General features: G+C 39.1%; 1 protein-coding gene across 1 annotated transcript in view; it reads right to left on the bottom strand.

Moving 5' to 3' along the window:
- Positions 1–12,604, bottom strand: part of BRCA2 (BRCA2 DNA repair associated) — a 45,238-nt gene continuing 32,634 nt past the window's right edge. Inside the window, exons 19-27 of the mRNA XM_087966344.1 lie at positions 11,233–11,388; positions 10,980–11,124; positions 7,201–7,319; positions 5,491–5,692; positions 3,389–3,555; positions 3,163–3,301; positions 1,882–2,138; positions 896–1,033; positions 1–602 (exon numbers count right to left, since the gene is read on the bottom strand). Coding sequence (XP_087822470.1) covers positions 144–602; positions 896–1,033; positions 1,882–2,138; positions 3,163–3,301; positions 3,389–3,555; positions 5,491–5,692; positions 7,201–7,319; positions 10,980–11,124; positions 11,233–11,388 — 1,782 coding nt within the window. The 3' untranslated portion in view covers positions 1–143. The remainder of the gene's footprint in view (positions 603–895; positions 1,034–1,881; positions 2,139–3,162; positions 3,302–3,388; positions 3,556–5,490; positions 5,693–7,200; positions 7,320–10,979; positions 11,125–11,232; positions 11,389–12,604) is intronic.

Genomic DNA, 12,604 nt, shown 5'->3' with positions numbered 1-12,604 from the left:
TTTGCCTCTGTAACATTTCCTACATAATAATGAACTGTTAGTTCTGTTTTCCTTTGTAGGAATTAATTTTCTTTGGCATTACCCTGATGCATTTTTATTATTACTAGGCTGGACAGAGTAATCAGCCTGTAAAAAAAACTGCATCATGTGCTGGATATCACACGTGTGATGTCACCCATAGATATAATTCCTTGCTCTTCTGAAAAATTATTTAAAAGGGCTTGGGTATTTATCATTGCAAGTTCCTCATCAGCAACAAAATTGCTTTCAGGAGCAAAATCAGTCCCATTTAACTTTAGCAGCAGGTGTTTGTTATTCTTACTTTCAGTTTTTTTAATTATTTTGCTCTGGGCACCAGTGCTTCGAGGGGGCTGAAATGCTTTTTTTAGAGATGGTGAAATAAATGCACAGATTGGCTTCACGGACGGAGGGGAAGGGACTTGACTGAGCAGATCCATTGCCTTTCGTTTCTTACAGTTCTTTGGAGTTTCTTGAAAACCTGGTGTCACTTTTGCAGATCCAAGAAAAAAGGATGGTCTTATGTCTGACTTTCCAATGGTCAAAGGACTTTGATGTCTTAGTTCACTGTTGGGAACTGTAATCTAAAAAAAACAACAAAAATTTAATTGTTGCTACTTTTACTCACTAAGAACATTTGAACTAAATAATGCCTTTCTCTTTAGATATGTATGCTTTTAAAATAACTTCCTTCAAAGCAATCTTAGGAAATGATCAGAAGACAGCAATCCTGGCCTTAGAATTCTCAGCAGTGACTATATAGGATTACAAAATGCCCTAAAATATTTTAATTGACATTCTTGATAGGAAATCCAATGAACGTAGAATAACTTACTTTTGAACAGCATTTATAAAATTGTTCTTTTGATAAACTTACTGCTTGTTTATTTCCTGCATCAGATTTCCAGGGAAGATCCAAGCCACATATTTTAGATAAATTACGTAACTGCAAGGGATCTGATTTTAGCAAATTAATGACTTTGTATTGTGCATCTTTGCTAAAGCAGCCATCGTTCTACAAGACAAAAACAATATTTTTGCATTGTAACTATTAAATTATTTAATTCTATATGGCTATCCAACTTGACATACAACTCTGGGGAGTGAACAGCAACTTAAAAACCAAACAAAAACTGAAATAACACATATTTTAGGTGTAGTATCAATACATGTTTTCTGAAATTATTTGAAGTATGCAACTAATACCTTATTTTTGAATGTCAGGAGTTGCCAAAAGAACATATTTGGATTTTTTAAATAATGAAATATATACAGGTAGTCCTCACTTAATGGCAATTGGGACTGGAATTTCAGTTGCTAAATGCTGCAGCTTTAAAGCATCACAGAATGCAACCTCATTGCTTAGTGACACAATTTCCAGCATTTAGAGTTGCTATTAATCACATCAATATGGTCTTTTAAGTGAGGACCTCACATGGTCACCATTTCCGAACTCCTTTTGGCTTTCCCATACTTTTTACTTGTGAAAAACTGACAAAGTGGTTGCAATTGGTGTTCAGTTGACTGTGGGACACTGCAACACTGATATTGTGGGCATCAAGCACCTAGATATGACCACAAGTACACTACAACCAACAAATACAATGATCAGTCGTAACTACCACTTGTTCAGCACTGTCATAAGTTGAAACAGTTGCTGAACAAATGGTTGTTAAACGAGGACTATCTGCAGGACTGCAGCATTTCGATTCGTGTTCACAAAGGGGAATGTGGAAGGTTGTTGAAAAAAATTGATGTAGACACTGACTCAATTGTGGAATGCTATTGTTTTAATCTGCATCACAAAAAAGTAATGTGTCCACTGCATGTACTTAACTGCTCTTTAGAAATAAGTAACTTTACCTCAATGGTATTTTTAAATTCTTTGAATATTTCTTGGAGATGGTTTTCTTTTGGGTTTGAAGAAAATGCAGAAAGCTCTCCAGCAAATAGGGTGGGAATATCTGATTTGAACTCAGGTCGCCACTGAAGATTGGTTGCAGAGATCAATACAGATGGAATGATTATATCTTCAATAGCAAGCTGCTTGAGATCTGTACAAATCTGGATTGCTATTATATTATGATGTTCATCTGACAAATATACCAATGTAGAAAAACCTATGTAAAAATGAAACATACAACTTGGGCTTAATATTAAATTTTACATATTGGCCATGTTGAAGTTCAAAATGAAAAATTCCTCTATTCCCAGCTACCACCGATATAAAATTATAATCTATTTGCAGTAGGAATGCGAGGGAAAAAAGAGTGATCAACAAGTCCTGTGATGCCTTCCCTTTCCCCTATACTGCATTCTGCCATCACTACCCAGTAATCCTACTGACCTGCCCTCTAACTCAGCTGTTCATTAAGGATAACCCAGTTCATTTAAGAATGGACCGAAGAAGCAAATTGTTTCTGCTTTGTTACTCCCCAAATCCATCAAATTAGTATTTTTTAATTTCTACAAAATTGAAAGGTCAGTAGCACAATTCCCGCTAAAGAAAAGCGAATACAATTTAAACAATTGTGAAAAGCAATATAATAATGAACACCAGATATCTAGAAAGTAACCCCATTCTTTTTTATGCATAACACTACTGTGGCTTAAATTTTCAGCTGTTATGAAACCCGATTTAAAGAAAGTAAACACAGGTCCATGGCATATCACACCTGTTAGATGGAGCTTGGTATAGTGACAGTAGAAGGGAAAATGTTAAAAATCAGTTTCCTCACACACCATTAGAATATTAGGTTTTGTAAATGGAAATCCTTGATTTATATTGATGCAGGTGCATGATCACATTAAATTTTAATTGATTGGTTTATATAATGCCTCTATGATTTCTGTTCGTAACTAGACCTAGACAATTTAAATTTGCAATAAATATATATTGCAATTAATTTAAAACTTTAAAAGCCCAGTGATTTTTCACCATATTACATAAACTAAGGCAGAATGTATCCATTTTACCCAGGTGATGGGGTGGGTTATTTCATCGCTTGTGTGAAACTTCAACAAAGAAATTTTAACTTCTACATTTCAGTTTGGGAGAAAAAATGGCTTTAAAGATACCAATTTGGAACTTATACATAATTACGTATATATAAGGAATAAGTGTGATTACAACATGTAACATACCTGCTCTTTTTGTCAAGCAAACTATATATCCCACCAAATCCACTTCAGAGCAAGCTGGTTGGAAGGAGGGGTCCATTAGTTTACCATATACCAGACATTCCCTTGGTCTGTAAACTTGTAATAGACTTTCTTGAGAAACCTAATAGCATTATGGATAATAACATAGTGAAAATTGTGTAAAACCTGTAACTTAAGTAGCTCACTTTAGGTCTTAAAGAACACTTACTGGCAGTTGTAGATACTGGGTTTTCTTGGTAGCTGTTAACTGTATATTGTTGGTTTTCAGCTTGCCTTTGGAGTGAGATGCAGATAACTGAAAAATTCTATATCGTCCTCCTTCCTTTAAGAGGCTACAAACATGTGAGGGTGGACGCCAGATGTTCAGTATAACTTCTAAGATTAGAATTAAAAATACAGATTGTATTTTGACAACAATATGGTGCATCTTTAAAAAAATAATTTTGCTGGTCATTGACCATACTCATAGTCCTTAACTTAAAACCATTTGTTTAGCAACCATTCAAAGTTATAACGGCACTGAGAAAAAGTGATTTATGAGCAGTCCTTGCCCAACTATCAGTGTCTTCAGATCACGGGATCAAAATTTGAGTGCCTGACAACTGGCATATTTATGACAGCTGCAGTATCCCAGAGTCACACAATCTCAATTTGTGACCTTTTTAGCTGGCTTCCGACAAGCAGTCATTGGGAAAAGCCAGATTTGCTCAATGATTGTGTGATTTATTAAATAACTGTGGCAAAAACGTTATAAAATCAAGTGTGTCTTGTGTAGTAATGGAAGTTCTGGTCCCAGTTGAGGTCGCCAAGTCGAGGCCTCTCTATATTTTATTCTTAATAAACAAAAACTACACTTAATATCTATTCATATCTGTGCTACAGATCTTAATTAAATTTACTTTTAGAAATGTTACTATTTGCATAGTGCTACAGTTAAATAATGCATCAAGGGGTGACATACAATCAATTCAGCAAGGCATTCGACAAAGTAGACCACAACCTACTTCTTGGTAAGCTAGAAAAATGTGGAATAGATAGCACCACCACCAGATGGACTCGCAACCGGCTGACAAACCGTACTCAACAAGTAGTCCTTAATGGATCTAAGTCTACGTGGAGGGAAGTAAGCAGTGGGGTGCCACAAGGTTCTGTCTTAGGCCCAGTACTCTTCAATATCTTCATTAATGACTTAGATGAGTGAATAGAAGGGAAACTTACCAAATTTGCAGATGATACTAAGCTGGCAGGAATAGCTAACACCCAAGAAGATAGGCTCAAGATCCAGATGGATCTTGACAGACTAGAACACTGGGCCGTATCTAACAAAATGAAATTCAATGTAGAGAAAAGTAAAGTCCTACACTTAGGCAGGAAAAACCAAAAGTACACATATAGTCTGGGTAAAACCAGGCTCAATAGCAGTAACTGTGAGAGGGATCTTGGAGTCTTAGTGGACAACCAGCTAAATATGAGCCAGCAGTGTGCAGCAGCAACCAAAAGAGCTAATGCAATCCTAAATTGCATTAACAGAGGGATACAATCAAGATCAAGGGAAGTACTAATACCACTCTATAAAGCCTTAGTAATACCACACTTAGAGTACTGCATCCAGTTTTGTTCACTACATTACAAAAAAGATGTTGAGACTCTAGAAAAAGTACAGAGAAGAGCAACCAAGATGATTAGGGGACTGGAGGCTAAAACATACAATGAATGGTTGCAGGAACTGGGCTTGGCTAGTCTAGTGAAGAGAAGGACCAGGGGAGACATGATAGCGGTCTTCCAATATTTGAGGGACTGTCACAGGGAGAAAGGGGTCAAGCTATTTTCTAAAGCACCTGAAGGCCAGACAAGGAATAATGGATGGAAACTGAACAAGGAGAAATTTAACATGGAAATAAGGAGAAACTTTCTGACAGTGAGAACAATCAACCAATGGAAAGCTTGACCTCGGAAATTGTAGGAGCGCCATCACTTGAGACTTTCAAGAGATTGGACTGCCATTTGTCAGAAATGGTGTAGAGTCTCCCACTTGGGCGGGGGGTTGGACACATTGCAGAGATTGTAATTAACCATCTTGTTAGACCACGTATAACGGACAGACTGGATTTTATCATAGATTTTAGTTGTTATTTATTGTTTCATACTAGAATTTTTAATTGTACATTTACTGAGTTTTTATTTGTTCTGGTTTCTGGTCAATGATTGTAATAAACTAAATTGAATTGAATAAATCATTGCTTAAGTACTATATTGTTACATATATTTATGGTCAGTATGCCTTTCACAGCAGATTAAGATCATATTTACCTTTTGAGTTTTCTTTTGTCCCATAATTTACAATTCGTAGCTTGATTATGTTGGATACATCCCTTCTGCAGGAGCTGTTTTTCTCTTGCTCAGCAGATTCCACAGCTTTCCTGAATTCTGCCTCTATCTGAGCTGTCCTTTTATCATTGACCATCTGTCTATGACTATTTAAGGCTTTTAATTGCTCTTCATTGAAAAAACCCTGCAATAAACAGTGGTAAAACTGCAGCTAGAGATCTTAACAAAAGGGAAACATAAAATAAGCCCCCTTTCAATTATAACATGGAATATTAAATTTATGAACGTTTGGCTATCAAATGGATTTTTTCCAGTTAAATCATATACATATCTATTTAGCTATAAGTAGAACCCGAATCAAAAACAGCTATTCACCCATCAGTTTCAATTTCCTATTCAGTGAAAGAATCCAAATTAAAGTATCCTTGGGGGTAATAATCATTATTACTTTCACTGTCATTGTTGCATGGGCAACACTAAAATGTCCAAAAAGCACTTTTTATTCTCATAATTAAAAAGGTTTTCAAATAGCCCTCTTGATGTGGAAAAGACTCTTTTTAGACTTCTTTTCCAATTAACTTGCCTTTCTATTTTTTCACTTTCTTATTGTAATCAATTCGTGTTTTTAAATATACACATCAAAAAATAAAGTGATCATGTCATAAATTCTTGTTAATTTTTTTATTTTATAATGTTTATATACAGAAATTTTGAACTTTTTTGGTAGAAAATGTTATAGAATCTGACACATGGCCCATTTTAAAATCTGCTTGGTCTACCAGCCCTATATTTTTGAACAGGACTAGACAGGGACAGGCAAAGAGTCAGATATGGCCCACTGGATGTAAAATAGCAAGGTCTATTCTTGAAGAATGACTGATTTATACAAATAGAATGACTTCCAAAAACTTTTGTTACTACTGTATCACTTACAAATTATATTTCCTGCTATTGAAGTCTCTTGTTAGATTACTATGAAACCATACAAACAGAACGATAGCCACAGATATTAAAACACAAATCATCAAAATCTAGTAGCCTGTTTTTTAAAAAATCATAATTTGGAGACATTTTAAAAACCTAACCAAGAGATAAAATGCCTGAGCTCAGTAAAACTCTAAGTTCTGGAGTAGTTATAGAGAAGAACCAAGCCCAAGTCACTGTGATATGTAATCAAAAGCCTATGAAAGTTTAAAGGTAATACCAATATTTTGTACTGAATTTAATGGATCTTACTTTTAAATCAAGTACTAATATTCTATCCAATCACGGCTACAAGAACACAGACTTAAATTTGTCATGGGCACTGAACTGATACAATCAAGCTCATACATTCATGGTTGAACTTAAATGGCTACTTCAAACAATGAATCTACCCTCCCCCCCCCCCAAACATTTTGGTGTAGCAAATAAACTTAGTTATATATACACTTGTCCTCATTAAATTTCCCAATATTTATAAGAATGGATGAAATGTAGCTTCTTTAAAATATTGGGTGAAATTTCTCTCAATATCACCATTTCTTTTTCTTTTTTTTGGGGGGGGGGGTCATTCTGACTTCCTGCTTTCCCCCACCTGTGCCTCCTTTGTTTTATCCCCTCTACTTATTGTGTTTTTTTTAACTGAAGCCCTCTGGCAAAAGGCAAAAATTCATAGAATGACTATTTCTAGCATTGTTTAAAAAAACTTACCTCCATGTAAGATGGATCAGCAGAATTAATAATTGCTTCGTAAAGCTCTGCACCATCTTGTAGACCACGTATCTGTTGCCTTGTTAGAGCATGGGATCGCAGTATTTTTTTTCCTTTATCTGTTTTAAAAATTAATGAGACATAAAATTAACATGTCTCAAATACCTACTGCTATGAATTCCCAGTTAACAGAAATCAAATAGAACTGAACATAATGTGACTGTTAAGCTTTTGAAAGGAAATTGTAACAAATCGTGATAGGTTACAAAGAATGTGCCAGCAATTAATTTAAAATTACCATCCCAAATAACATTTTTGTTTTTTCTAAAAACGATAGGTATATTTAATGTCTTGTGTTTATAACATTTAAAAAGACACCCAAACAAGAACCCAACAGGATTGCCCTATTTTTAAAAATACTATTTAAATATCAAGAATTGGCAGTAAGCATTCCAATTTTGAATATAGCAACACAACTGAGAACATTCTCTCCACTATCTTTTAGACCTTCCATTAGCCATCCCTAACCATTGCCGGTAACACTTAATATCAGTTCAGTCAAAACAACAAGCTATCTCAGGGGTGGACAAACTACGGCCCGCGGGCCACATCCGGCCCGTTGGTCTGTCCAATGCGGCCCGCCCCTGAAAAAAAATTGCTGCCATTGGTCTGTCCAATCCGGCCCGCCCTGAAAAAAATCGCTGGGCGTGGCGTAATTGCCCTGTGCCGCGTGGCCCCAAAGCTGCAAAACAGTGTGGAGCGATCTAGGGTAGGAAAGAAAAGAAATTTGCAAAGGCCTCGGCTGGGAGTTCGAAATCACCTTCGAGTGCGACCTCTCCGAAGGTGAGTCCCCGCCGATCCCCTTTTTTTTCCAGGGCTTCCAGGCTTAAACTTTGCAAAGGCAAAGCTTGCAGGCTGGAGCGTCTTCCCGCCGAGGAGCGGGAAGGGTTCCACCCGGGGCGGGGCGGGCTGCTTGGAGCCACCTAAAGCTAGGCCGCTGCTGGTGGAGCTTTGCCCTGCCTTGGTGCCCGCTTCCCGGCTCGGCGGTCCTGCTCGGGCAGCACTTTAAAAGCCTGCTCCCAGCACCCGAGCAACTTCCCAGCAACTTTCGGCTTCCTTTAACTCGCGGGCGCTCGCGCAGGCCCCAAGCCGCGCGGGCGGAAGGGAAGCCCGGCGGGCGGGCGGGCAGGCTGCTTGGAGGAGGCTCCGGGCTTCCTCCGCCAGGCGCGAGCGCCCGCGAGTTAAAAGGAAGCCGAAAGTTGCTGGGAAGTTGCTCCATTTTCCAGGGCTTTGCAAAGGCAAAGTTTGCAGGCTGGAGCGTCTTCCCGCCAAGGAGCGGGAAGGGTTCCGCCTGGTGGGCGGGGTGGGCTGCTTAAACTTTGCTCGGGTGGCACTTTAAAAGCCTGCTCCCAGCACCCGAGCAACTTCCCAGCAACTTTCGGCTTCCTTTTAACTCGCGGGCGCTGCGCCTGGCCCCGAGCCGCGCGGCAGAAGGGAAGCCCGGCGGGCGGGCGGGCAGGCTGCTTGAGGAGGCTCCGGGCTTCCTCTGCCAGGCGCGGCGCCCACGAGTTAAAACGAGCCGAAAGTTGCTGGGAAGTTGCTCCATTTTCCAGGGCTTTGCAAAGGCAAAGTTTGCAGGCTGGAGCGTCTTCCCGCCGAGGAGCAGGAAGGGTTCCGCCGGCGGGCGGGCGGGCTGCTTAAACTTTGCTCGGGCGGCACTTTAAAAGCCTGCTCCCAGCACCCGAGCAACTTCCCAGCAACTTTCGGCTTCCTTTAACTCGCGGGCGCCGCGCCTGGCCCCGAGCTGCGCGGCAGAGGGGAAGCCCGGCGGGCGGGCAGGCTGCTTGGAGGAGGTGACCCGGCGGTGCTCCGGCAGCAGCAACAGGCAGTTTCGCCCGGCTCCGCTCAGGTGTCCAGCTGGGGCTGTCAGGAGTTGCTACGCTGGCGCAGCTCCGTGCGGCTCCAGTCCTGCGTTGCCTTGGGAAGGAAAAGGCAAAACCAGGAGCCGCTGAGCCTGAGCCTCCGGTGCCGCTGCTCCCGTTGCAAAGCACCGCCGTGGCTCTTCCTTTTTGCCTTTCCCTTCCCGAGGCAACGCGGGACTGGAGCCGCGCTGGAGCCGCGCCGGCGGTAGCAACTCCTGACTCAGGGGCCTCCGAGGGGGGGAAGGAGGAGAAGAGGGGGAAGGGTGAGGGGGCGATTCCCAAAAATCTTGTGCTGACCCGGCCCGTCTGTCAAATTTTAAAAGTCAATGCGGCCCCGAGCCAAAAGTTTGCCCACCCCTGAGCTATCTTCTTTGGCAGATGGCTACTGCTCAAACAAGAAGTCAGATAGCCCAGTCCAAACTCAAGTGTTCACTTCACCTGTGGCTCACTCTTTCTCCCTGCAAAAACAGAAACTCTTGACCACCCAATTTGTATCCCATAAACCTGTGTTATTTAGCACTTCAACTCATCAGAAGGCTGATAAAAAATTTCTGCATCAAAATCGATTTACAACTTCAGTGGCATACAGTTTTCAATTTATTTGAAATAACACCATTAAGGTGGCAGATTACTGTGTTCATAAACACAATAGTAAACCCAATCAAGCACAGCAGTAAACCTTCTCTATGGAAGCTTGGTTTGAACACTGCATACAGCAGGAACAAAGATGGTGTGCTTTAATAGGCTTAAATAGAAAACGATTCCTTCTGATATTGTTTCATATTTTATCATAGATAGGCAATCTGCAGATCATTTATTGAATGTATGCGGGCAATTTTTATTTAAACAATCAGGTATACAGGGTGTGATCTGTCAATATTCTAAACTAGGCATAAATTACTTAATGCAATGAATTGTAAATCTGGTTTATAGTTAGGATAGAATTATTATTTTGGAGTGAGAAGTACTCAGAGGAAACCATTTCTAAAAGTGATACTTTAACATTCATTCTGTTTATGTAACTGGAAGAATTACTTTTTAAAAATCTGATACTTCTTTAACTATTAATACTATTTAAACATTATTAAATCAGTAATATTACTTTATAATATTCAGGCACGTACTATATGTGTGATATATTTCTATGCTTAAGAATTCAAATTTTTCAACATTTCACAGTAACTCAATTCTGTTTATAGGGCTGAAATCAAATATAATTGAGAAGGAAAGAGATATCAGTTTTCTAAACAGTTTTCTAAATAGTTCTGACACACAAAGGTTGAACAGAACAGATAGATTGTATAGCAGTGTGAGATTTAAACACGTTTCAAATCTTATTTTATGCTCACTAATTCGACAGACAACTCTGATGTACAAACAAAGTTAGTTTATTAAAAATGTGTTTGCACAGACAGGCCTTCATGTCTCTTCCCAAAGTGGATTGAGATCATGAAGCATACCTTCGGGGTTTCAAACAATACTTTTATACAGTCTCAATCAATAAGATCCCTCCCAGTTCCCTTTGTCTGCGTACTTGACAAACAAATAACACATCCTGCATACGTGACAAACATGACTTCCTTTTGTCTGGTTACACCAGGATTTATCTTATCTTGTCTTTTACGGTTTGTTCAGAGCAAGGCCACACTTTCTTGCACATTCCGGTCAAGCTGACACACAATAGTTCTTCCATTACAGTTTGTGGCCTTGCTGCTGAATCTTGCAATGAGAGTCATTAGCATTTTATAATACAATTCAATTTCCCACAGCAGTTTTCATATTTCTCTATAGACATTTTTCTTTTATTACATGCAAAATAACATTCTAAAAAATTAAAAATATAGATGTATATTTTACCATCACTCTTTTCAAATTTTGCTTGTATTTTTGCCAACAATATTTCTAACGTTTTCTGTCGATTTTCAGCAAATTTTGCAGCTTCTCTTTGTTCTGCTCGATTGTTACGAAACACACAGCACCCAGTTGGTGGTTTTTCCATCCACTGAAATTAATATTGGTTGAAAATTAGGCCACACATTTGAATTACGATTTGCTTCTCAAATACTAGTAATTATGTATATATTGAAGGCTAATTAATAAACTGAATTACCTGTATAGGATAAATCCTTTGAATAATGACATCAATGCAACCAACAGTCCCACCATCACTAAACAATGAGGATAAAGGCAAAGAGAATGGCCGAGGATCACGATAATATCCTAATTTGGCATACCATCGAGCACGTCGAGTACTGTTAGCTGTAATCTATAATAAAACAACTACTTACTTCAGAACACATTGTAATGTAGACTGATAGCCATGTAAATTTTTAAGTATGTAGCACATCTAGTTACAGAGCAAATGTTTATTTCAGAGAAAGGGAATAAATTACACCTGTCAATTGTAAGTGCAATAAAAGTAGTCTATACCACTCATGTGTACATTTTATTTATGGTATTTACTTGATTTCTCTAGCTGCCTTTCTGACCAGTAACACTGATTTTGCAGAAGATACTACTTTTGGTCTCAGGGAGGTGGCGATGTGATCTGGGCATGGGATGTTCTCATCTGTCCCTTGAAATGGACAGATCCCTACCAAATGACCCTGGAATTGAGCTCACCTTTACAAGGAAGTGGCCTTATTGGATCAGCCTGGTCCAGGTACCTATTGGACTCTATTTGGTTTCAGAAACAGTTTAGTTTCCCCCCAGTATTTTCTTACACAGTTAAATCAAGGCCTCTTGATTGGCTAATCCTTCCAGGGAGGGTGCATCTAGGTGGATACCAAGTGGTGATAAAAATATCTCTTTAAGAGCAAGGTGATTCTGCAAGTTCTGAAAGATGGAGGTGCGCCTGTTATTCAAGAGACCATTCTGTATAGTATTTTTTAAAGAGACCATTCTTGGGCCCAATCAATCTGGATAGCTTTCATCAGTCTCCAACTTTCAGAGAAGGTTGCTAAGGTGGTGTTCAGCTTCCAGTTTCAGAGAACCATGGAGGAAGTAGATTATGTGGACTCTTTGGGGATTTAGAAATGGGTTAAATACAGAGATGGCTTTTGTTGTGCTGATCAATGATCTTGTCAAATTTAGGATGGGGTAGTGCATTCATCCTGGTTCTCCTTGATGTCTCAGGAGTCTTCAATATATCAACCATGATATCCTTCCGAGATTGGTAAAATGAAGACCCAGATTGTTGGGGGCAATATGTGACTCTGTGAACCATTTAGGGAGGGCTGTAAAGCACTATGAAGTGGTCTATAAGTCTAATTGCTATTGCTATTTTACTGTAATATCTGTTTCTCCCCTAAGCAGTTGAGTCTAGTCAAATGAGTTCTCTGTCGTTGTTGATTTATCATGTTTGGTTGGAATTTTATATTTTATATGTTGGGTTGTTTTTAACACTACATAGTCCCTCACTTGATTGTTTTCATTCTGCACAGTTCACATTTTTGAGTTCAATGGCCCTATAAATAGATAAG

This window comes from Notechis scutatus, chromosome 5 (genome assembly GCF_049901735.1).
Source record: "Notechis scutatus isolate UNSWTSFEM ecotype Mainland chromosome 5, rNotScu1.2, whole genome shotgun sequence".
NCBI classification, from domain to species: domain Eukaryota; kingdom Metazoa; phylum Chordata; class Lepidosauria; order Squamata; family Elapidae; genus Notechis; species Notechis scutatus.
The sequence above is the reverse complement of the archived record's forward strand: the minus strand, read 5'-3'. Positions and strand labels throughout refer to the sequence as shown.